The following is a 24,440-nucleotide window of genomic DNA, read 5'->3' as shown; positions in this document are numbered from 1 at the left end:
GTCACGTGAAGGCGCGAGGGCCGAGCGCCTCGCGCGCGTATATCTACGCGAAATCTCTGCAGTCTCCGATATGTAGCTCCTCGAGCTACGTCTTCGTCAACAACCACCTGCTACCCTGTGCCTGGAAGACTAGATAGCCAATATACTCTGTCCTGTTACCTGATTGCCCGCACCTACCTGTCCGCCCTGCCTGCCCGTGACAATTAAACGTATATATAAAATTTTATAAAATTCCAAAAGGACGTTCTAATGCGCATACTGAAAAAAATAATATACCGGTTCCCGAAAAATACGGTTTTTAAATTTTTTAAACTTTTATACGGTTTCGTTAAAACGGGATTATATTAACTTATTATATATTAATAATATTACAAAAAACGTTTAAATTGCGTTCCATTACATTATAACCCCTATTTATTTTTTTCCAAACCGGGAAAAAATTTTGGTATAATAAAAATATAAATAAATAATACGTTAAATTTGGGAAATAAAAAATTTATTGAAAAAAATAACGTAAATTGGAAAAAACAAATTTCCAGGTAAAATAATAAATAATTATAAAACCAGGGAACGAGTAAAGTTTTAACGGTTATCGAATTAAATTGCACGAAAAAAATTTAAAAATTCGTTAAAAAAATTAAATTAATAATTTGGAAATAATAAAACCGAATTAAACGAAATCCAAATATAAATTTATCGTTTAAAAAATACGAAAAACATACGTTATATCGATTTATTAACCCGAAATGGCGTTTGATTTCGCCGCAACGGCGCAAATAATTGTTAATAACAATGGTGCTAACAGGGGATATAGGGGTAAACCCTAGGTGCGGCGTGGTAAATAACCAGTGCTAAAAGCGCTGAATAATAGGTAGAAATGCACTATAATTTTGGTACTGATAAATAATTGGTTGGGGGAGATTTTGCTTTATTTCCCTTACATACTCTCCGACATCGAAGTGGGGGTCCGCACGCCAGAAAAGGTTCCGGTGCCGCGAATGAATTTCCGAAAAACTAATTTGTATGGGTTTTTGAAAAAACACCCTCATTTGCATACAAACCATCTCTGGGTTTGCATTTAAACGTTGACTTGGTGAAATTTTCAACCCGGTACAGGGTAGCTGACTCGCAGGTGCAGGGTGGGTATTAAACCCGGTACAGGGTAGCTAACCCCACTCGCTGACCTTTAAATTGCATTCCTGCATTAACAAAGTAACGGAATTCCACCATTCCCCACTCCACTTCGGCACTAAATAAAATTGGCTATATACAAATAAAAGTGGGCTTATTACATGCAAAATAATGCATATAATTAACAATAATAATATCGGATAAAAAAATTACAAATTTATAAATAAACAAATAAATTGGTAATTGGAAAACTGTTACGACCAGACAGTTGGGCCGGTACCAGAAAGGCCAGGTGGGGTCACACCCCTCCTGACGACAATTAACCAAGGATGGTACCGACCGACAGAAAGAGGATTACATATGGAAAGGGTCACGTGACCGCACGTGACCAGAGGAGGGTGCTATGACTGATAGGTGCCAAGAATCACATAGCACCCATAGCAAGTGATAGGAGTGATATGACCGCTCACCAACATATCCGACATAGCAAACATATCACTACCAGGGACAACGGACTATATAAAGCACGCTCATTACCGTGTAGATAGATTCGATTCTAGGATTGCTTAGCAGCAATCAAACTCTAGTTAACCTCAATACTTACTTGAGAACGATCATAACTTCACCCCCAGTCATTGAGAACCCCAGTTACCCAGCCAGACGCTCAGTTGCTTCAACCCACTGTACTTTACCCTAAGAACAGGTTACCCGATACCTTGATCGTAACAAAAACGCGCAAAAAAGGTTTTTTTACGTTTCCGTAAATTTTAAAAAGGCGAAATTATTTATATTTGTCGACGGTTTTTTCGCGAATAATAAAAATTCCGATGAATAAAAAATAAATTCTCGCGTTACCGGTAATATTTTATATTGGATATTGAATAAATGTTATAAAATAACAAAAAACGTATTGGCCAATAAAATTTATAATATAATAAACGGGTTTAATATAAAATTTATATTAAAAATTATTATCGTTATTATTATAAACCTATTGGATTTATTTTTTATATCTATAATTATATATATTAATAATTTGTCGCTGTATTAATATTTGGTGCAATAGGGGACGATTTCGGAAAATGTCACAGACCTGAAGGACAGCCACTGGGCTGTCGCTTAGTCATGACCCCTGTCACGTGAAGGCGCGAGGGCCGAGCGCCTCGCGCGCGTATATCTACGCGAAATCTCTGCAGTCTCCGATATGTAGCTCCTCGAGCTACGTCTTCGTCAACAACCACCTGCTACCCTGTACCTGGAAGACTAGATAGCCAATATACTCTGTCCTGTTACCTGATCGCCCGCACCTACCTGTCCGCCCTGCCTGCCCGTGACATTACGTAGCTCCTTCATTAGGTGCCCGCGATGCCTGCGTTACTGCAACCCCCGATCTTAACCGATTCGACCGAGGAACTGATCGAACACCTACAAGGACACCCTGAACAATGGGTGTCTTACATCTCCGATTCCTACCAAAAGCTGCAACTATTGCACGATAGCAACGTCCGCCTGAACTCCTGCCTAGAAATGCAGGAAGCCGAGACCCAACGCGCCCGCGCCGAAACGGACCGTGTCCGCGACAAGGCGCAGGCCGACATTCTGGCCATGGCCATGGAAAAGGCCTCCGCCATAACCTCCCGGGATGCCGCTTTCGCCGAATTAGAGAAAACACGGTCCGAACTGAAGGAAGTTCGGACCGTAACGCTACCCACGGTACACATAACCACCCCCGCCCCAACTACCAACACGCCTGTTGAACCCCTTATGGTTACTCCTATGGGAACGACTCCGCCGCCTGCTTCCGAACATCCCGCCTCCGCCCGCCTTTCTGAACGACTTCCAGACCCCGATAAATTTACGGGCGCCCGCTCCGACCTCCGCCGCTTCGCCACCCAAATCCGGGGGAAGATGACCTCAAACAAAGACCGCTTCCCCAACCCCGAATCACGCCTGATTTATGTAGCCGGTCGACTGTCCGGTAAAGCGTACAACCTGATCCTGCCCAAAATGGTCGGAGGCACACCCCAATTCGGAGATTATACGGATCTCCTCCAATACCTAGAGGAGGCATTCGGGGACCCCGACCACGTCCAAAACGCACAAAACAAACTATATGCCCTGAAGCAGCGGAACGTAGATTTCGCCGAGTATTTGTCGGAGTTCCAACGCCTGTCTTTGGAAGGAGAAATGCCGGAGGATGCCCTCCCCCCTCTTTTATTCCAGGGAATATCGGAAGAGCTCCAGGACATGCTCCTCCACAACCCCGCCCCATCTCGCCAATACCACGAATTCACCCGACACCTGCAAAGTTTGGATAACCGCTACCGCCAGCACCAGCAGTATAAAAATAAACAGACACGTACCCCTCGGGCCGCAGCGCCCCCCGCGCGCGCGGCTCCCCGAACCCAACCCGACATACCGCGGGCCGCCCCCAAGCCAAACGCGGAGCTCCCGCTTAACGACCCTATGGACCTGAGCAGCCAACGCCGCCACAACCGCAAGGAAAACATGCTATGTTACCGTTGTGGATCCCAAGAACATTTCGTTGCCAAATGCCCGGAACCGGATACCCGCCGCACGCGGCTGCACCAGGCCGGAATCGAACGATCCAGGTCCAGGTCCAGATCCCCGCGCCAAATACAAACCAAACTCCCTAGAAACCCCCGCCGCGGCTCGGACGCCAGCCGCTCCAGCAGCCGAAGTTCGAAAAACGGAGCCCGCCTGGGATAAGTCGCCCCCAGGCCGCCAAGGCCGCGCATAGACCGCCGGCGATCCGCATCTCTGCCGCCGCCGTTCACGGGTTCCCCGTTGAAGAGGAATATAACCAACGATCCGACCTGATGATCCTGCCTGCCGAACTGACAGTGGGGGGCCAAAACCTCCCAACCTATGCCCTCACCGATTGCGGTGCGGAAGGAAAATGCTTCCTCGACCAAGGATGGGCCGAAGAACGCCAACTACAAATGTATCCGCTGCGAAACCCATTCGACATCGAAGTATTCGACGGAAGGACCGCCGAAAGTGGGAAGTGCACCCATTATGTCCGAGGACAATTGAGAATCAAGGACCACATCCAGAAAAACGCGCTGTTCTTCGTCACACAGCTAGCCCACTACCCCATTGTGCTAGGAATGCCTTGGCTAAAGCAGCACGATCCAACGATTGGATTCGCGTCACACGTTATTACGTTTGACAGCGACTATTGCCGCCGACACTGCAATATGCCCGACAAACCGGAGAAGGTTAAAGCTTTACACGCCGTACCAAAAAAAAGCCGCCCCCAGTACCAGGCTGACCGACCGCCGTCCCTCCGCGAAATGGATATCGCCCCTATCTCCCTGCAAGCCGCGAGCATGTACGCCCGCCGCCGATCCTGCCGACTGTACGCCGTAACCTTGAAACAGATTGATGAGGTCCTAGCCGCCGACCCCCAAAATAGGAACGGGCCGACCCTGCCCGAAACAATCCGGGAATTCGCGGACGTATTTTCCCCGCAAGAAGCCGAGAAGCTGCCCCCACACCGACCGTCCGACCACCATATCCCGCTTATAGAAGGAAAAACGCCGCCGTTCGGCCCCCTGTACGCCATGTCCCGCGAAGAGCTGATAGCCCTTAAGGAATGGCTGACCGCAGAGTTGAAAAAAGGGTTTATCAGACCCAGTTCGTCATCCGTCGCCTCGCCCGTTTTGTTCGTGAAGAAGCAGGGAGGAGGGTTGAGGTTTTGCGTGGATTACCGCGCGCTGAATAACATTACCGTAAAAGACCGTTACCCGCTGCCGCTAGTCCGAGAGACCCTGAACAACCTGGCCGGCATGAAATTCTTCTCGAAAATCGATATCGTTTCCGCTTTTAACAATATTCGGATTAAAAAGGGGGAAGAATACCTGACGGCATTCCGCACGAGATTCGGCTTATACGAGAGCCTAGTCATGCCTTTCGGGCTAACGGGAGCCCCCGCGACGTTCCAGAGATATATAAACGACTCCCTGCGCGAATACTTAGACGTATTTTGTACAGCCTACCTGGACGACATTTTGATTTATAGCCGCACCCGAACAGAACACGAAGAACATTTGAAACTCGTACTGGAAGCCCTGAGGAAAGCCGGGCTATACGCCAACGCCGCGAAGTGCGAATTCTTCGTGACGGAAACCAAGTTCCTGGGCCTGCTGGTCGGCGTCGAAGGCGTAAAAATGGACCCTGAAAAAATCACCGCTGTCCTGGACTGGCAAACACCCAAAAAGCTTACTGACGTACAAGCATTTTTGGGGTTTGGCAACTTTTACCGGCGCTTTATCCGAGATTTCTCAAAGATCGTAGCCCCTTTGACGAGATTGACCAAGAAAGACGTCGCATTCGAATGGAATAGCGCCTGCGAAACCGCCTTCCGACTGCTGAAGAGAAAGTTTACCGAAGCCCCCGTACTGGCGCACTTCGATTGGGAAAAGGATGTGATCCTGGAGACCGACGCTTCCGATTATATTTCTGCGGGAATATTGTCACAATACGGCGACGACGGAATACTCCGCCCCGTCGCGTTCTTTTCGAAAAAACACACAGCTACCGAATGCAATTACGAGATTTACGACAAAGAATTGCTAGCCATTATCCGCTGTTTTGAAGAATGGCGCCCGGAACTCGAAGGGACGTCGTCCCCGGTCCAAGTAATTACGGACCACCGCAACCTGGAATATTTCACGACGACGAAAATGCTCAACCGCCGACAAGCCCGATGGGCCGAATTCCTGTCAAGATTTAATTTCCGTATCACCTACCGACCCGGGAAACAAGGAGCGAAGCCCGACGCACTAACCAGGAGGTCAGAGGATATGCCTGAGGAGGGGGATGAACGACTTAAGCACCAAACACAAGTCGTACTGAAAGAACACAATTTACCTGCCCGCCCCACCCGGTTACAACCCATAATCCGCCAAAACAAACCCCTATTGCCAAGACACCTGATAGAGCTACTAGACGCCGGATACGAATCCGACCCGATAACGCAATCTGCCCTAGAAGCGTTGAGGACAGGCGCCGACCGCCACCCCAAGCTGCAATTGGCCGAATGCGAAGAACGATCCGGCTATTTGTATTACCGCAATAGACTGTACGTACCCGATTCGAATAATCTGAAAGCCGAGATCCTGCGCCGCTGCCACGACTCCCCCGTCGCCGGTCACCCCGGCAAAGCAAAAACCTACGACCTGCTGTCCCGAGAATATTACTGGCCCGGAATGCTACATTACGTATCATTATGGGTAAAGAAATGCCAGACCTGCCGCCGAATCAACCCGTCCCGCGAAGGCCACCAGGGCCTCCTGCGACCCCTGCCCACTCCTGAACGCTCATGGCAACACCTGTCGATGGATTTTATCACACATTTGCCGCAAAGCAACGGCCACGACGCCATCCTAGTGGTCGTAGACCGCCTGACTAAGATGAGACACTTCGTCCCTTGTAAAGGGACCTGCAATGCCGAGGACACCGCCAACCTGTACCTACACCACGTATGGAAACTACACGGGTTGCCCCTGACGATAGTTTCGGATAGAGGCACCCAATTCGTGTCGAAGTTTTGGAAACACCTGACAACCCGTTTGAAAATCGACAGCCTGCTATCCACTGCTCACCACCCCGAGACTGACGGACAGACCGAGCGTTTTAACGCGTCCCTGGAACAATATTTGAGAGCTTATGTGGCCTACCTGCAAGATGATTGGGAAAGTTGGCTTCCCCTCGCCGAATTCACAGCCAACTCCCACAAGTCCGAGACCACCGGAACCTCCCCGTTTTACGCGACTTACGGATTCCATCCCCGCATGGGATTCGAGCCGGTACCCCTGAACCAGCCTTTGCCCGCCCAGCGGGATGCCGAAAAGCTAGCCGCCCGAATGGAAGCCATTCTGGAACAAGCCCGCGCCGAAATGACCGCCGCCCAAGCCCGTTACGAAGAACAGGCGAACCGACACCGTACCCCGGCCCGCCGGCTTACCGTCGGCCAATATGTATGGTTAGACGCACGGAACATCCAGACCGCCCGCCCGCAGAAGAAACTGGATTGGAAGAACTTGGGACCCTTCCGAATTTCTGAAGTGATTAGCCCGTACGCCTACCGTTTGGACCTGCCGTCGTCTATGAGAGTACACCCTGTTTTCAATATAAACCGACTAAAACCTGCTGACGTTGAGCCCCTGCCGGGCCAACAACCTGCACCGCCACCCCATTTGGAAGTGGAAGGTGAGAGAGAATACGAAGTCGAAGAGATCCTCGACTCCTTTTGGGAAACCCGCGGCCGAGGAGGCCGCCGGCTGAAATATATCGTCCGTTGGGCTGGATATAGCGAACCCACGACTGAACCTGCCGATTACCTGGAAAACGCTGCTCAATTGGTAAAGAATTTCCACCGTCGATACCCCCATAAGCCCGGGCCCCGGCCGTGACGGAGCTCGGCCTGGAAGGGGGGAATACTGTCACAGACCTGAAGGACAGCCACTGGGCTGTCGCTTAGTCATGACCCCTGTCACGTGAAGGCGCGAGGGCCGAGCGCCTCGCGCGCGTATATCTACGCGAAATCTCTGCAGTCTCCGATATGTAGCTCCTCGAGCTACGTCTTCGTCAACAACCACCTGCTACCCTGTACCTGGAAGACTAGATAGCCAATATACTCTGTCCTGTTACCTGATCGCCCGCACCTACCTGTCCGCCCTGCCTGCCCGTGACAGAAAAACGATTTATAATTAATTTTTTAAATTTAAAATAATTATATAAAAACAGGGAAATTAACGAAATTCGGTGGATTTTGGGGGAAATTAATCCAATCGATGCAATAACGAAAAAATCGCCGAATTGGGTTTTAATTAAATTTGTAAATATAAATTCCACGTTTATATAAATTAAGAATTGGGTTAAAAAATTACGGGTACGGAAAAAATTCGCGGAAATTCGGTTTAAAATAAATTTAATTAAAACGTACGGACGTTAAAAACGTTAAAAAATAATAAATAATTGTTCGGTCGAATTGAAATTAAATTAAAAAAAACCGCAAAAATATTTGAAAATAACCGGAACGTTTTTGCGAAATTTGGAACAAAATAAAAACAATTAAATAATTTTTTAATATTTAAATATTAATTTTTTTTTAAATATTTTCGGTTCCAATTTTTTATTTGGCACCGTTTTAAATTTCCTTTTTTTATTATTATTCTTTTTAATTATTACCAATTATAACGGTAAAAACGTCGGAATCGGTATTAATAAGTTTTTCGATCCACAAAACGTTAAATTGGCGAATTACCGCGGTATAATCCGCGGAACGACGTTCCGACGACGAAAAAAATTTAAAATCGTCGTTCGAAAAAATATTTTTTTTATAAATAACAATTAAAAATATATATTTGGTAATAACGCGCCAATGGTCGAAATTTTAAAAAACGTTTGTTAATTTAAAAAGATATAAAGGAAACGTTCGGGACGAAAAACTTATAATAATTATAATAATTGTAATTTTAAACGGTAAAATATTGTTTTTGCGTTTGCGAAATATTACGGTGGTTGTTCCGGTATTATTATTTTGGCCGGTTTTTGTTTTGTTTTTCAATAATTTTTTGGCGTTATATAAATTGTAAACGCGTAAAAATAATATTATAAATTTAAAAATAATAGTTGAATTGAAAAAACGTTAAAAAAATATTTTAAAAAAATATTCCGGAATAATTATTATAAAAATATTTTATATTGGTTTGTATATATATTTCTATTTATATTTCGTATAATGTCCGGAAAACGGATCCGTGTCGAAACAAATTTTAAAACGACCAATTGCAATTTGTTTTTTTACCAAATAAAAATTTAAATAACCGAAACAGGGGATAAACCGAAAATTAATAAAACGAAAATTTTTTTAACAATTAAAAAATTATTAGCGGTGCGAAAAAAAACGAAAAGGACCAAAAAAACGTACCGTCGTTAAATATAACGTCGAATTTTATTAATAATCGGTTAAAATAATTGGAAAAACGAAAGCGATAAAAAATAAACGGCAAAAAACGAAAATAATAATTTTTGGCGTTTTAATTTAAATGGTAATAATAACGAGGTATAAATAAATTAAAATATCGTCGAATTCATAACGAAAAAAGTCTTTTTTATAAATAAAATAATTATTAAAAAATTTGCAATTAATTAAAAAAACGTTGTAATTGTCAAATAATAAAATAAATAAATAATAAAAACGTTAAACGAAATTATTTATACCTATTATTTTCGGGGGTACGCTGTAACCTAAATAACGCCTATAATAAAGATTCCATAACCGGTTCCGGGAAATATAAAAAATTCGGCCAAAATAATAAAATAACGATTAAAAAATTTAATAAAAATTAAAAGGTCGATACAATTGTTTTTAAATTTTTCGTTGGTTATAAGAAATAAATTTGAGAATTTTTAAACGCGAAAAAAAATGCCGGTATTAGAATAAAAGGGATAGCGTTCAAATTATTAATTTAATTAATAATTTACGTGCAGACCCACACGTGACTTATTTAATGCTCGGTTACGGGTATAAGAAGGAAAAAACCGTTAGAAGTTCGAACGTAGATAGATTAGTCGTTAGATAAGAAGATAGTACCTTTTACCCAGTAATAACGTTTTGTTGATCGATCGATCTACGAAAGGCCTATCAACAATCCTGGCAATTAACTCTCTTGGCAGCCTATTTGACATGAACTTAAAGGATAGTGGTTACGAGCTTGGCATCGACATTCACTTCAAAACAATACTCGCGAAGCTCTCGTTTGGCCTTCCCGCATCATAAAATACCAAAAGATGGAAGAAACTAAACAATCCAACATAAACGTTTGGTTGACGGTATAATTTAGAAATTTAATAACAGTCCAAATCTCAAATCAACTAGCATACTTTTCGAAAAAACATTCAAGTCGCTCGAAAATTAGCAACTCTTGGGGGCCTGGTGTTTTTGCTTTTGTTATTTGACAACGATGCTGAATTGCGCATCGCAACGACAAAAATAATCGGACGTTGAATCTCCATTGCGCTAATCTTTTTAACCATTTCTATTGAGAAATGAAAGCCGGTAATGGGGTTGCGGAAGAAATAAAGGGGGAATGGCGAGCTGCATGCACCCTCTGTCCATGAAATCTGAGCGTTCCATGGCCATGGCAATTACCGGCGGCCCGAAAGCGGGAAAGACGTCTTCAGTACCCGCGAGGGCTTTGCTTTCGTTTCGAGGCTTTGAAACCCCACACCACTTTTATGGGATTTCAGGTTGCATTGCTCGCTGCTGATAGCACCAAGTAACGTTGCGTACCCCCTGTTCGGCACCCCCCCTGTTCGGCACCCAAAAATAACAACACTTTTATTTTTATCCTCCAACTTCTATTATAAATATCTCGATAAATCTGTCACTTTTGGATTTACTTTTTTCTAATTTTAATTCTCCATTTTCCAATAAAGCAATATATTGAAAAACAGCTTATATTTGCAATTAACGACGTCAATAATGGCAATCCAATTGCAAAAACCTCCCGAAAATGGGGAATACCTAGGTCTACATTTTAAAATCGATTTAAAGGTTTTTAACCTTATAAAAAAACACAAAGCCCTTTTCAAAAGCTTTCCACGGAATAGGAAAAGCATTTGGTTAATTGGGTATTTACCCAAACAATTTTAGGGTTTCCGCCAACGCATTAAAAATTACGCTTTTTTGCCGAACGAATTTTTTAAGCCGCCGGAAAGACAAAAGGCCTTGGAAAACGTTGGATAACTCGTTTTTTGGCTCGTTATCCAATCCTTAAAACCCAAAGGCCCCGTCGAATAAATAACGCCCGGGTTAATAGCGCTATTACGGAAATAATTAAATTTTGGTGGCTTTATATTACGAACCCGGTTATTAACGCTATTAAACCGGAAAACCGTTAAAATATGGACGAAATCGGTATAATGGAAGGTAAAGGATTTAATGGCCTGGTATTAGGGTTTAACGGGATCCGGCCGTTGCAACGGAAAAAGCCCGGAACGCGTGGTTGGACGACTATAATCGAATGTATATCGGCTACGGGCGTTGCCCTCCCTCCCCTTATTATATTTAAAGGAAAAAACATATAATAACAATGGTTTCCAACGGATTTAAACCTTTTCGATAATTGGTAATTTTACGCAACCGAAAACGGGTGGACAAATAACGAAACGGTTATCGAATGGTTAAAAAAAATATTTATTCCGTATACCCAATTTTTAACCCTTAAAAAGTGTCACGGGCAGGCAGGGCGGACAGGTAGGTGCGGGCGATCAGGTAACAGGACAGAGTATATTGGCTATCTAGTCTTCCAGGTACAGGGTAGCAGGTGGTTGTTGACGAAGACGTAGCTCGAGGAGCTACATATCGGAGACTGCAGAGATTTCGCGTAGATATACGCGCGCGAGGCGCTCGGCCCTCGCGCCTTCACGTGACAGGGGTCATGACTAAGCGACAGCCCAGTGGCTGTCCTTCAGGTCTGTGACAGCCGATAAATAAACGAACAAATTACAATAATTATATAAAAAATTCCAGCAGGAATTAAAATTCGTACGAAAAAAAATAATAAAATACGCTAATTAATATTGGATAAAAGGACCACTTTTTAAAGAGGGAAATAACGTTTACCTTATTCGACGCAATATTAAAATACAACGATTTAATAGCAAATTCGATTTTAAAAAACTTGGACCTTTTAAAATTAATAAAAAAATTAGCGATACCAATTACAAATTATTATTACCAAATATTATAAAAATTTACCCCATATTTCACGTATTATTATTGGAACCGGCACCATACGGTATTAATACGCAAAAAACGATTGAAATCGACGCAAAACAAATTTACGAGGTTAAACAAATATTTAATTATAAACGAAACCACGGCAAAATAAAATATTTTGTTAAATAGGAAAATTATAGGTATAAAAAAATATTTGGGAACTTTTTAATTATTTTTAAAATTATTAAAAACCGTTCCGCCAATATTATTAAAAATTGGATTTGCAAACAAATTAGCTAAAAAAGAAAGGACGACTTAAAAAAATACCACCTACCATTTTTAGGGATTAAATTTGCAAAAACCCAATTTTGCGGATTAATATCCAATACCGAAAACCAATTAATAATATCGACGTAATTTAGGGAACGCAATTCCGGGACCAGACCTAATTCGGAGGGACCGTCGAAAAACAATTCGTCGACCCCCAAACGATCCTTTTCCACAATATTTTTTACCAACAATTTAATATTTAAACGGACAATTTCGGCCTCGTTGCGAAATTAAAAAAAAACGTTTTTATTTGCGTAATTGTAATAACCGGTTAAATCTTTCAAACGATTTTCGCTGCAAACGCGCAATTTCCTATTACACGCGGAAAATATTATCCTTAATTTTAAATTTTTGCAATTTTAATTTTTTTTTTAATTTAATCGACCCATTAAAAAAATAGGTTAAATTGTAAAACAGATTTTATATATAAAAAGGAAGACCATTTATAATTGGTTATAGGGACGGAAATAACGTCGCATTTCCGACCACGACAAATATATTTATTATATTAAAAATTCGATAAAATTGTCACGGCCAGGCATACATTGGAGAACCTCAGTGTATTAGGCGCTATCGACGAAAATTCTAAACTGAAGAGAAGAGAGAAATTACAATCGACGACGCGCTCAAGAGACGCGCTTAAATCCGGAGGTAGTGGATCCTTGTCCGATCCCTGGCTCGGTGTGGAGCCGAGTCGTGATTCTGAGGGTAGGTCTAGGGGCCTGATCCTCACATTACCCCCCTCTAAGGCCTGATCGACGTAGGCGGTCAGAGTCTTGAGTTTGTCACGTGTGTCTCCTCGGGGCCTTCCTCCGCTCTCGTGTCTTTTTCGCATCGTGCTCGGCAACATTGTCCTCGGGTCCGTCCTCCGCAAAAACATCCTCTGCTGCGCTCCTGATCCACTGTTGCAAATTTACCGGAGGTCCTGCTGCGTCCGGGTACTCCCTGTGAAAGGTATCCAGCAGTACTGGTGAATTTTTCAAGTCGCGGGCCTCATACCATGTCTCATCAGGGTCGAGTCCGACCCACGATACCTGATATTGCAACGTCTTCTTTCGTCCGAATAGACGTGAGGCCAACACTTGCTCCACCTCCCACTCCGGTTCTCCGTTAATTTCGACCGGTGGTTCCGGCTTTTGATACTGCTGAGGTAATGGATCCGTTGCTGCCTTGCGCAGTCGGCTGGCGTGGAACAGCTTACTACCTTTATACCAGGCAGGGGTGTCGAGAATGAAGCTGTGGCCCTTTTCCTCGAGAATCGTCCATGGTCCTGCATTTTGCGAGTCCAACTTGGTCGTAGGAGCTTCGGTGGAAAAACCCTTTTTGCTAACGTAAACCGCATCTCCCACCGTAAAGTCGACCGGTCGCCGCTTCTTATTAGCCTGCCTCTGTTGCTCTATCTGCGCTCCGAGTCCGTTGTTGCGGGCCAGTTCCTGAGCTTGCCGGGCTTGGCGGACCATTTCCAGCGCCTTTTGTTGCTGACCGGTCTCCAGGTCTTCTTCGGGTAAAGGTAAAGAGAGCGGGTCTCTAGGGCGAGCTCCGGTTTCTGCTTCGATCGGTGCCATGCCAATAGAGGCGTGGACGGACGAGTTGTGGCCGAAGTCGAAAGCGGGGATATGCCGTCGCCAATTCGTTTGGTATTTGTCTACATAAAAGCGCATTTTCTGATCCAATTCAGCGTTGGTAATTTCGACGCTGCCCTGACTTTGAGGGTGGCGGGCGCTTCCATGTTTATGCTTTGTTCCTGTCAACTCGTTTAGAGTATTTAAGAACTCGGATATAAACGGTCCGGCGTTATCGGAAAGCCATAAATCGGGGACGCCTTTCCAACGGTACACGGTCTGATAATACCGCATGGCCAAGGTCTCCGCGGTGTCCGTCTTTTTTCCCGGTAGGGTGGCCAAAAGTTTGGTCAATCGGCAGATGAAGACCCAGACGTAATTATAGCCTTCTTTATCCTTGGGCATATCTTTGCCGTCTACCATTACGTGCTGCCAACACCGTCTAGGGATCTCCAGTGGGTGCAACAGCCCAGGCGTCTTATCATGTCGTACCTTGTTGCGTTGACATTCGCGACAATTCTTAATGTAGCGTTTGACGTCTCGATTTCGGTCGGGCCACCAATAGTCCTTTTTCAGGCGGCTGAGGGTTTTATTCTGGCCTCCATGGCCGAAGATCTTGGGCTCATGAGCTTCGCGGATGAGAGCCGTTCTTAAGAAGATTTTGCCATCCTGGGTAGTCTCGGGTACCGTTAACAAATTGTCGTGGTGACCTAGGTTCTGTTTCAGGTTTTCTTCCAGGATAAGGGCCACCAGGTCAGCTCCCTGCGGTGCGGAGGGTTCCAAGTTGCTAATGGTTGGAAGAGGTTCGCCGGGTCGGGAGTCGATCTTTTCTGGAGGGATTAGTGCAATGGTGCGGTCTAACACAGCTCGGGCCTTAACCGTAGGGTTGTCGATAGTTTTGCGCGAAAGGGCATCGGCTGCCACATTATCCTTGCCGGGACGGTATTTAAAGGTGATGTCGAAGTTGGCCAGGTAGTCAGCCCATCGTATCTGGCGAGCGGACAAAAGTTTCTTGGTCGACCAATAAATTAGGGCCTGGTGATCGGTGAAAACACAGAACTTGGTACCCAACAGGGCTGGTTCGAAGTCCTTTAGCGTATTAATCACAGCTAATAGCTCCTGGTCCTGAATCGGATAGTTTTGTTCAGCAGGGGACATGGTTTTGGACGAATAGCCGATTGGCTTCCAGCTGCCATCGTCCTGTTGCTGCCACACGACACCGGCGGTGGCCCTGCCACTGGCGTCGGTGTCCATCCTGACAGGCATACCGGGTTTGAAGAAACTCATCACGGGGGCGGTGATCACCAGCTGTTTCAGCGCTTCAAAGGCAGATTTCTGCTCGGGGCCTCTTTCGAACGGGACTCCCTTTTTCAATAATCGGGTCAGAGGTTCTGCTTGTTCGCTGGCGTGATGGCAGAACGTCCGAACGAAATTGCATAAGCCTAGGAAGGATCGTACTGCCGAAACGGAGGTGACGTCGTCCCATTGCCAGCTGGTGATGGCTTCGACCTTTTTGGGGTCGATGCGGATACCTTTACCGATCTCTAGAAGTAAACCCAGGTACTCGATTTCGAAAACGCCGAAACTTGACTTTTTGATATCGCCTTGGAGTCCGGCTTTGTGCAGCCTGTAAATAACCTCCTCGGTTTGCTCAAAATGGACTTGCTCCGATTTATCCTCGGTGTAAATCAACACGTCGTCTGCGTAGGCGCTCGCGAAAGCGTCCAGCAGTTCATTAAGCTGAGCGTTGATAAAAGCTTGGAACCAGGCGGGTCCGACCTTCAGTCCAAAGGGTAGGACCTTCCACCGAAATGTGCCTTGTCGCGTTTTGAACGCCGTTAAATACCGTGACTTCGGATCCATTAGCAATCTGTTAAAAGCTCGAATAATGTCGATCTTGGTCATCCTCCGGGCTTTTCCACACTTGCTCAACGTCCCGGCCACGTCGGGGGCAAGTACTTGTCGTCCTTTGATGAATTTGTTTACCCATCGGTAATCCACACAAAAACGTTGCTCCTTCGATTGCGGTTTAGGAACGAACAGAGTCGAAGCTGCGGTCTCCTCCATTGTCCGTTCAATGAAATCGATCCTCAGAAGTTCGTCGATGGTTTCCTTTTCCAACTCCATCATCGCGAAAGGGGTCGAATAGCGGGCTGGCCTCCCCTCCAAAGGTTTCTCGAGTTCCAAAACCACGTCGAAGCCGGGTCGGCTAGGCGGGAGAATCGTCGACGCCTTTTTGGAAAAGAAACCCTCAAGGTGGGCAAGTGCTTTGGGTAACTTGGCTCGTACTTGCGCGATGTGCTCCGGGTCTTCGTCTGCAGGGAATGGAATGGGACGTCCATCGTGAGTCTTGTTCCACTGCAGGGCTGATACCGCATTGAGGCTGGTCGTAGGCGTATCGTTTACTGGTACCAGCGGTATAGGCTCCGTGGGTAACGGGGATCGCTTCCATCGATCTTGACGTGGGTCGTTAAGGAGGGCACAAATACTAGCTGGCAGGCCTTTGTTGGAAACGGTCTTTGGGATAGTCGGGAAGGCGTTAATTTCTGCGATCTGAGCCTGGTTTTCGTGTTGGCGTTTAGGGCTTCGAAGTATCTTGCGGACCTGGATGCGACGGTCTTCTTGTTCCATCTTGCGGTCCCGGCGGACTGCGTCAGCTTGGGCCTCAAGGTCCAGAGGCGGATTCGAACGTTGTACAACGATTGCGGGTGAGTATTGGGCCATGGCGGGCAGGTCGTTGGGCCAAACGAAGCTGCGGGTAGCTGGGAATAAGCCTACTCGATGTTTCGTCCACCATTCTTGTCCGATAAACACATCGTGGGCCGTTTCAAGGAGGATGAATTTCTGCCGTGGGAATTGTCGTCCGTCGATTTGCAAAGTGAGCCGAAGGTATTCGGTGGCTCTTGCGGTAACCTTCCCGTTAAAATCTCCAAAGTCCAAAGGTTTGGGGAGCTTTTTGATAGGTAGCTCTAAACGTTGGGCGACCTTTCTCGCCAGGCTCGGTCGAATGGATAAGTACACATCTGCTCCGGTGTCACAGAGAGCTTGGGCGTTGAGACCACGACCTTTGTCTTGCAGTTGAATGGGAGCAAGGAAGGTGTTTAATTTGGGTGATCTATCGATTTTAGCTATCTGAGGCATGCAGACTGCCGAGGAGACTTCCGGCAGCCTTAGCAGTTTTCCGAATCAGACGAGGAAGTCGACGACGAGTTGCGAGTCGAATTGTCAGGCTGCGAATACGAATCCACATGGTCCAGAGCCTGTAACATATTGGCGATAATTTTGCGATCGGGGCATTGACGGGATTGGTGGCCGGCCTTCTTACATAGAAAACAAAGACCTGCGTCCAAAAGAGCGCTCCTTTCCTTGTCGGAAAGAGTGACTACTTCCTTAACGGGTGTGGGAGTCGCTGTTTTAACCTCTCTCCTGTGTTCGTAATCGCGGGAACGGCGACGACGAGGCTCGGGCGATTGGCGCCCCTTTTTAGCCTGTTTCCGTTTAAGGTTTTCCTCGTAGGCGCGCTGATTAGCCAGTGCAGCGTTGGCGACTTTGTTCACGAAAGACTCGTACGATATATCCGGATTTTTAGCGTCGTCGAAAAGCTGGGTGTTCAATTTTGCCGGAATATGTTCGTATAGTAGGGTTTTACGCTCTGATTTGAGAATGTTGGCGCGGTCCGCCAAAGTGTTAACTTTGCTAACAAAAACATGGATGTCCATAGTTTTGTCTGCTGGGTCAAACATCATTTCAGCCAGTTCTCGGCGTGCTTTAGTGCCTTGGTTATCGTCGTGGTACACCGCAGCTAAAGTTGCGACCATCTCGGCAACACCGCTAAAAGGGTTTTCTTTCGAGGCGTAACGGCTACGCAATAGGTCGTTAGGCGGTCCTTTTGTTAACGAAAAAAGGGCTGCCATACGGCTACGTTCGGTCTTGTAAGTGCTTTCATCTTCTTCCATCATATCGGCGACTTGGATGATCCACGTGTCGAAGGTGTCGTCCTTACCCTCGAAAGATCCGGGGTCAACGCCGGTCTTGCGGGCTTTTCTATCATACCCGGGGTTAACGCTAATTTGGCCATTTCCGTAGGGCCTAAAGGCATCATGGGCGGCAAATCCAACAGGTTTAAAATCGGTCCCACCGAAGGCGCTGTTAAAGGGTGTAACCCCACGGGCTCCATTACTGGTGGAGTTGTTTTGGGTGGCCAACTGGTCCTTCAGTTGGGCAATAGTAGCCAAGAGGTCTTGCAATTGCGATTGAGTGATGGTGGCCTGGCCGGTTGTGTTTTCGCTTTCGTTTGCCATTTCGCTTCTCATTTGGGCGGCAGGCGAGGGCGCTCTGCTTGGAAATTTCGGAATTTCGTTCCTGCCGTCTGACGTCTTGGCAGAAGGTTGGTGGGGAGGGCTTCGCGCCTCTCCTGGGTGCTCAGAAACTGACTCGTACTCGTACGATCCGTCAACTTCGATGCTGTCGACTGGCTGATCTTGCTCTGTGTCGTATTGGGGCTCAACGGGCTCTTCAGGCTCTGTGTTGGCGCTGGTAGGAGCGGGCTCTACTGGCTCTGGGCTCACTGGGGCAACTGTAATCTCTCCGTTTTGATCCGAACCTTCGGTGTTGGGAGTAGCAGTGCCTGAAGCCAAATTATCTGGCTTTGCTGAGTTTGCGTTTGTCACGCGTTGGGATTGGCGAATCGGTGGGCCGTAATTTTTACGCGGCGACATTAATTTCGCGAATGGTGTCTTCTGTGGCCTAGTTTACCGTCGTGCACAGCCGACGTGGTGAACGATTGAATAAAGGGATTGAACGATATATTTTAATTGCTTCACCAGCAAATTATAGCGAGTTTAGAATTATGTCACGGCCAGGCATACATTGGAGAACCTCAGTGTATTAGGCGCTATCGACGAAAATTCTAAACTGAAGAGAAGAGAGAAATTACAATCGACGACGCGCTCAAGAGACGCGCTTAAATCCGGAGGTAGTGGATCCTTGTCCGATCCCTGGCTCGGTGTGGAGCCGAGTCGTGATTCTGAGGGTAGGTCTAGGGGCCTGATCCTCACAAAAATTATGCGATATAAATGGCCACGGGTTTTACAAAAAAAATACGGTATAATTTCGAAATTTTCGAAAATAATAATTTTAACCAAACGTTTACGGCGAACGGAGGATGCGGAAATCGGGCGGACAGGCTGCGACCGTTTTTTAATTCGAAATAATATCGCGGTTAACGGAAAAAAACGAAAAAAGCTTTGGAAAAAAAATATAGTAGGAGGGCGATTTATTTATATGGCCACGGGATTTGGTTTTGGGAGGGGAAATCTAATATTATAACCAAAATTGGTACCGATACAATTGGGCAAAAACGAAAAAGGTGTCGGGAACCCAAACCAAAATTACCAAAAAACACGAACCAAAGATAGAAAATGGAAATACGAAATTACGTAATAATAAAATAAAAAACCCTAACCCGATTACCAAAATAGAAATAATTACAATTATTACCAAAAAAATAATTAAATTTAGCGGTAATTACCCCAAAATAATTATAATTATTTATATAAGGGTGATTATATTTGAAATATAGTTTATATAAGGTACGTTTATTACCATATAAATAAATTCGATTTTAGGATTGTTTAGCAGCAATTAAATTCTAATTAACCTTAATATTTATTTAAGAACGATTATAATTTCACCCCCAGTTATTAAGAACCCCAATTACCCAGTTAAACGCTCAATTGCTTCAACCCCCTGTATTTTACCATAAGAACAGGTTACCCGATACCTTGGTCGTAACATTTGACTGTCTACCAGGTAATCTACCTATCGACTATGTATGAATTTGTTGAAAAAGATTTGGAATGGTTATGTTTTGAATATTGAATATTGGCACTAGATGGACTTGTACCGTGTGTCGGTTGAAAATCTTGTCGGTTTTATAGCGTGGCTCAAAGGTAAATTGTTACGACCAGGATTGGTACCGACACGATTGGGCAAGAACGAGAAAGATGTCGGGAACCCAAGCCAGGACAACCAAGGAGCACGAGGTCACGTGGTGATAAGATAAGAAACCCTAACCCGATCACCAGGGCCGGAGTGATCACGATCATCGCCAAGGAAGTGATCAACCCAACTGTGATTACCCCAGGGTGATCATGATCACTTACACGGGAGTGATCACACCTGGGACATAGTCTATATAAGGCACGCTCATTACCATGTAGATAGATTCGATTCTAGGATTGCTTAGCAGCAATCAAACTCTAGTTAACCTCAATACTTACTTGAGAACGATCATAACTTCACCCCCAGTTATTGAGAACCCCAGTTACCCAGTCAGACGCTCAGTTGCTTCAACCCACTGTACTTTACCATAAGAACAGGTTACCCCGATACCTTGATCGTAATATAAATGTCGAGGTATCAGCTCCTGGAGATGAACCATTTATTATTCGAAGTTGGTAATGGATGGTCTATTATTTTCTATTTTTCTTTATTTTTATTTTTTATTTCTCTTTTCTTTTCTTTTTGCGAATTTGAAGAAAGTGCATGATTTGATTACGTATTTAGGCCTTCTGTCAACGGCCAGGCCTTGCCATGGCTCAGTGCGGTCTCTTGATATGCGGAAGCTGGTAAGTGTTCCTACAAAGACCCTATGATAAATAGAGCCAAGGAGCCGAATGGCATGGAAAGGTTCAAAGGTCAATATGGTTGAAAAGCAGACAGGCAGCAAATATTCTCGTATGTCAACCTTATATCTTTCATTCATCATGTTTGTAATCTTGGGCGATTGTCAGAAGTGTATGGCCTTCATAATCAACGTAGTACATTTAACCTGATCTGATTCGGAGTCACTCACTGTAACGTATTATGTCGCCGAAATCGACCAATAATCATGCTTTTCAGTTTTCTCAGATTCATTTGATAATTTGTGAGTGGCTGCAGTCAAATCATGGATGATGGCGGGTGGCCTAAGATAACAATCTTGAAAACTTGGAGCGATCAGGGGAGAAATATCCACGAGATACACCACGACCAAGAGCCACTGTACCGTACCAGAAGAGAAGGCCGGAGAGTTCGTAATCATAGGATCCTTTCAGTAGTTGTTTCGTGTAATGGTCTCTTTGCTGATGTCAAGAACTATGCAGTTTTGTGCACAATTTTAATGAACTTGTGAAAAAAAACTATTTCTAGAACTAGACTAGACCTAGATTAGTTGTAGACTACATTTTTCTGCTTCCAACAACTATTGATTGGACCTCGACTGTCCAGTGATAAGACGTCTGGTTGTGTTTAATGTGGAGCTGATGCCAAGTGCCATCGGCTCAAAATCTGCCGACGCAATGGGTCTCGATAGGGGAATTTCCCCCTCGCTTGTGACGTCGTGGAGCGGGATCCCCGTCTCCGAAAAGTCGGGCGGCAAAAAACGACGTTGTGCGATCGATTCCGGAGAAATTTCAACAGAGATGACGGGACGCCGGCTTATCGGGAGCGATTCTACTCCCGGTTGCAATGTGAAAAACCGAAAGTGTTTGGTTCTATTGCCCGGAAGAGAGTTGCGACATCATACCTTGGCAAATCAATGTTGTATTTACCTGAATAGATTCGAAGCTCCTTGGCCACCAGTCGATTGAGGCTCATCGATTTTCTCAACACACATGCGTCTCGGGCGAGTGTGGTAGCTGTCATGTGGAATGAGAAGTCACGGAGCGACAATGTCGACCTGGAGGACAACAGACCTGCCGCCGACAGGGACCTCGATAACAATATTGAGCATCGGCCAAAAGTCGCCGAACAGCCGTTGACGCAAAACTCGAATGATGACGGCGACGACAGCGACGCCGAGAGCGTGGGCGGGCAGCGCAGCGCCATGACGACGCGCCAGCTGCTGCTCGCCTTTCCCGCGCTCTCCATCTCGCTCTTCGTGTCCTTCATCGACCAGACCAGCGTATCCACGGCGATACCGGCCATTGCCGAGGACCTGGACACGGGCGCGGCGACGTCGTGGATCGGGGCGTCGTTCCTGATCGCGTCGACGGCGTTTCAGCTCATCAACGGGCGGCTTTCCGACATCTTTGGGCGCAAGAACCTGCTCCTCGTGTGCCTGGGCCTCATGGGCCTCGGCGATCTGCTCTGCGGCTTTGCCAGGACCAAGGAGCAGCTGTTTGCCTTTCGGGCCATCGCCGGTGTGGGGGGCGGCGGCATCAACAGCATCGTCATGATCATCGTCAGCGACATCACGACGCTCGAGAACCGCGGCAAGTACCAGGGCGTGCTCGGCGCCATGATCTCGCTCGCCAACGGCGTCGGCCCCTTCATCGGCGGGGTGGTGGTCGAAAAGGCCAACTGGCGCTGGGTGTTTTGGATGGTGCCGCTCCTGGCCGCCCCCACCGCCGCCGTCATCTTCTTCTTCCTCACCCTCCGACACCACGACGGCAGCACCTACTTTGAAAAGATCAAGCGCATCGACCACGGCGGCATCGTGCTGAACCTGGCATCGGTGCTTTTGGTCTTGATCCCGCTATCGGGGGGAGGTGTCACCTACGCCTGGGGGTCGCCGTTTCTGGTCGGAACCCTAGTTGCGGGCTGCGTCCTCGCCGTGGCGTTTGTGCTGTACGAATGGAAGGTCGCCGCCATGCCCATCATGCCGCTGCGACTGTACGGCTACCCACATTGCGCCTACCTGTATGCGCAGACCTTCCTCACAGGCCTGGCCTACTTTGGCGCCTTCTTCTACCTACCAATCTACTTCCAATCCGTCCTCGGCAACGGGCCTCTCCTCTCAGGTGTCCTGCTCCTGAGTCTCGTCATCACCTCGTCCGTTGCCTCCATCCTCTCCGGCTTGTACATGGCGCGCAAGAGCCGCTACATGCCCTGCATCCTGGTCGGGTTCGCCCTGTGGACGCTGGGCAACGGCCTGACGTTGATGTTTGACCGGTCGACGGTGGTGGGCGCGCTCGTCGCCATCCTGATAGTGCAGGGGTTCGGCACGGGCCTGACCCTGCAGCCGACGCTGGTCGGCATGTACGCCAACTCGGCCAGCCGGGACCGGGCGGTGACCACTGGCCTGCGCAACTTCATCCGCACCATCGGCGGCGCCTTTGGGCTCGTCATCTCGGGCGCCATCCTCAACAACACCCTCAAGCAGGACCTGTCGGGCCGCCCCGGCTTCTCCCAAGAGACCATTGCGAGCCTGACGTCGTCGGCCTACACCATCGACGCGCTGGGTTTGGCAAGGGAGGATGTGGACCTGGTGCTGACCGTGTACATGCGCGGGCTGCATTACATCTTCATCTTTTTCACAGTGTGTTCCGCACTGAGTCTATTGTTGACCGTTGGTGTGGGTAATACGGACCTCAAGTCCAAGGCCAAGGCTCAAGCAGATGGGGGCCAAAAGACGGAGCAGCAGGCCGAGACCACACCGACCTCTACACCGGCCTCCAGGTCCGGCAGTTCTCTAGAACAATCCCGGAAATGAGAGAAAGAAAAAAAAAAAAGAAAGTTGACGAGCTAATGGCTTAAAGTGGGAATGTGGGGTTACTGAATTAAAAAATATAATGCAATCAGCAGGGTAAATAATAAAGAGCCTATTTTTGTCATGACGCGGGTGGCTTAGCATTAAAAAGGACAAGGAGTAGATCCCAAAAAAAGGTGCACGTGATGTATTGCGCCTTTGAATTCGTACCAACTACTAACTTTGGACATCGAACCCTTGCCACATGTCTGGTTTGATGCGCGTGGAGAGTGCGAGTTGGCTCGTATAAACTTTGTCACGACGTCGTGTTTGCGAGGTTAATTATTACGGGAGAGGTACGTACCTTATGCAAATGGGATGTGGGCGTCATCTCCGCTTTTTCAAACATCTAAAATGGTCAAAATAGTAAATACGAAAGTGAAAAAAAAGGAGTAGTAGTAGTAGTAGTAGTAGTAGTATTATTTAACGCCGGGCTCGGCCCGGCTCATTAGCCGGCCGTTAGCAACCTCCCGAGGGGTATCTCGGCGCGCTTTCTATTTTCTCTATTTACACAGCGGAAAACAAGGGCATAGAAGCGAATCGAGCCTGACCGGGTTCGTGCCCGGTCCTGCTTACAGGTTTGTTCACTGACGCGACCCCGTGCCTTCAGGCGCACGGAGGATTCGTCTGACGGCAGTTGACGGCTCTTCATCGAGAGGGGCCTGTGTCCAAACAGCGGAGCTGTCGGTCGTTTGTAGCCATGGAGACGAAGTTCCCAACAAGTGTGGGCTCGACGGCACAGGCGGGTGGTTGTTGTCGATAGCCAGCCGGGTTATCCTTGCCACGGGTAAGCGGGGAGGAGGTGGAGGGAGCAGGATTCGAACCTACGTTACTCAAGTAACAGCCATGGCGCTTAACCACTGCGCCATTCCCCCCCAAAAAAAAAAGGAGCAAGCTACTGCCATTGGCGACAGAGGCCTTGACAACTTATTTCTGAAAGGAAAGGCTAGTCATTCTCAAATATGAACGCAACATCGGAGCTTTGGAGGCTTTTGGAGACTTGCCAAAAAGAGTTAACCTTCTACTTGGACGAATTAATAACGATGCCTTGAAGAGTTTGGTTATCCATCAAAAGAATGACCCCATTATCTTTTAAGGGAATCCAAACACAGATAAATGGCACTAGCTTCAATGTTATGCCTGGTTCAAC

The 24,440-nt window shown here is 46.6% G+C and overlaps 2 protein-coding genes and 1 pseudogene across 3 annotated transcripts; 1 reads left to right on the top strand and 2 right to left on the bottom strand.

Moving 5' to 3' along the window:
• Positions 1 to 823: 823 nt before the first annotated feature.
• MGG_16699 (uncharacterized protein) lies at positions 824 to 1,767 on the bottom strand (the record flags this gene model as incomplete). The annotated part of the gene is made up of 4 exons (XM_003711613.1): positions 824 to 882; positions 946 to 1,014; positions 1,172 to 1,263; positions 1,736 to 1,767. 4 exons carry the CDS (start codon positions 1,765 to 1,767, stop codon positions 824 to 826), a joined length of 252 nt encoding a protein of 83 aa, XP_003711661.1.
• Positions 1,768 to 21,382: 19,615 nt separating this feature from the next.
• Positions 21,383 to 23,255, top strand: MGG_05833 (vacuolar basic amino acid transporter 1). Its single transcript, XM_003711612.1, has one exon. The coding sequence runs from the start codon at positions 21,464 to 21,466 to the stop codon at positions 23,252 to 23,254; it is 1,791 nt and encodes a 596-aa protein (XP_003711660.1). The 5' UTR covers positions 21,383 to 21,463; the 3' UTR covers position 23,255.
• Positions 23,256 to 24,093: 838 nt separating this feature from the next.
• On the bottom strand, positions 24,094 to 24,165 carry MGG_20131 (annotated as a pseudogene). The gene has a single exon. The product of its transcript is annotated as a tRNA-OTHER (tRNA).
• Between the last annotated feature and the right edge of the window lie 275 nt (positions 24,166 to 24,440).

The sequence above is a fragment of the Pyricularia oryzae genome, chromosome 3, assembly GCF_000002495.2.
Source record: "Pyricularia oryzae 70-15 chromosome 3, whole genome shotgun sequence".
Lineage (NCBI taxonomy): Eukaryota > Fungi > Ascomycota > Sordariomycetes > Magnaporthales > Pyriculariaceae > Pyricularia > Pyricularia oryzae.
The sequence above is the reverse complement of the archived record's forward strand: the minus strand, read 5'-3'. Positions and strand labels throughout refer to the sequence as shown.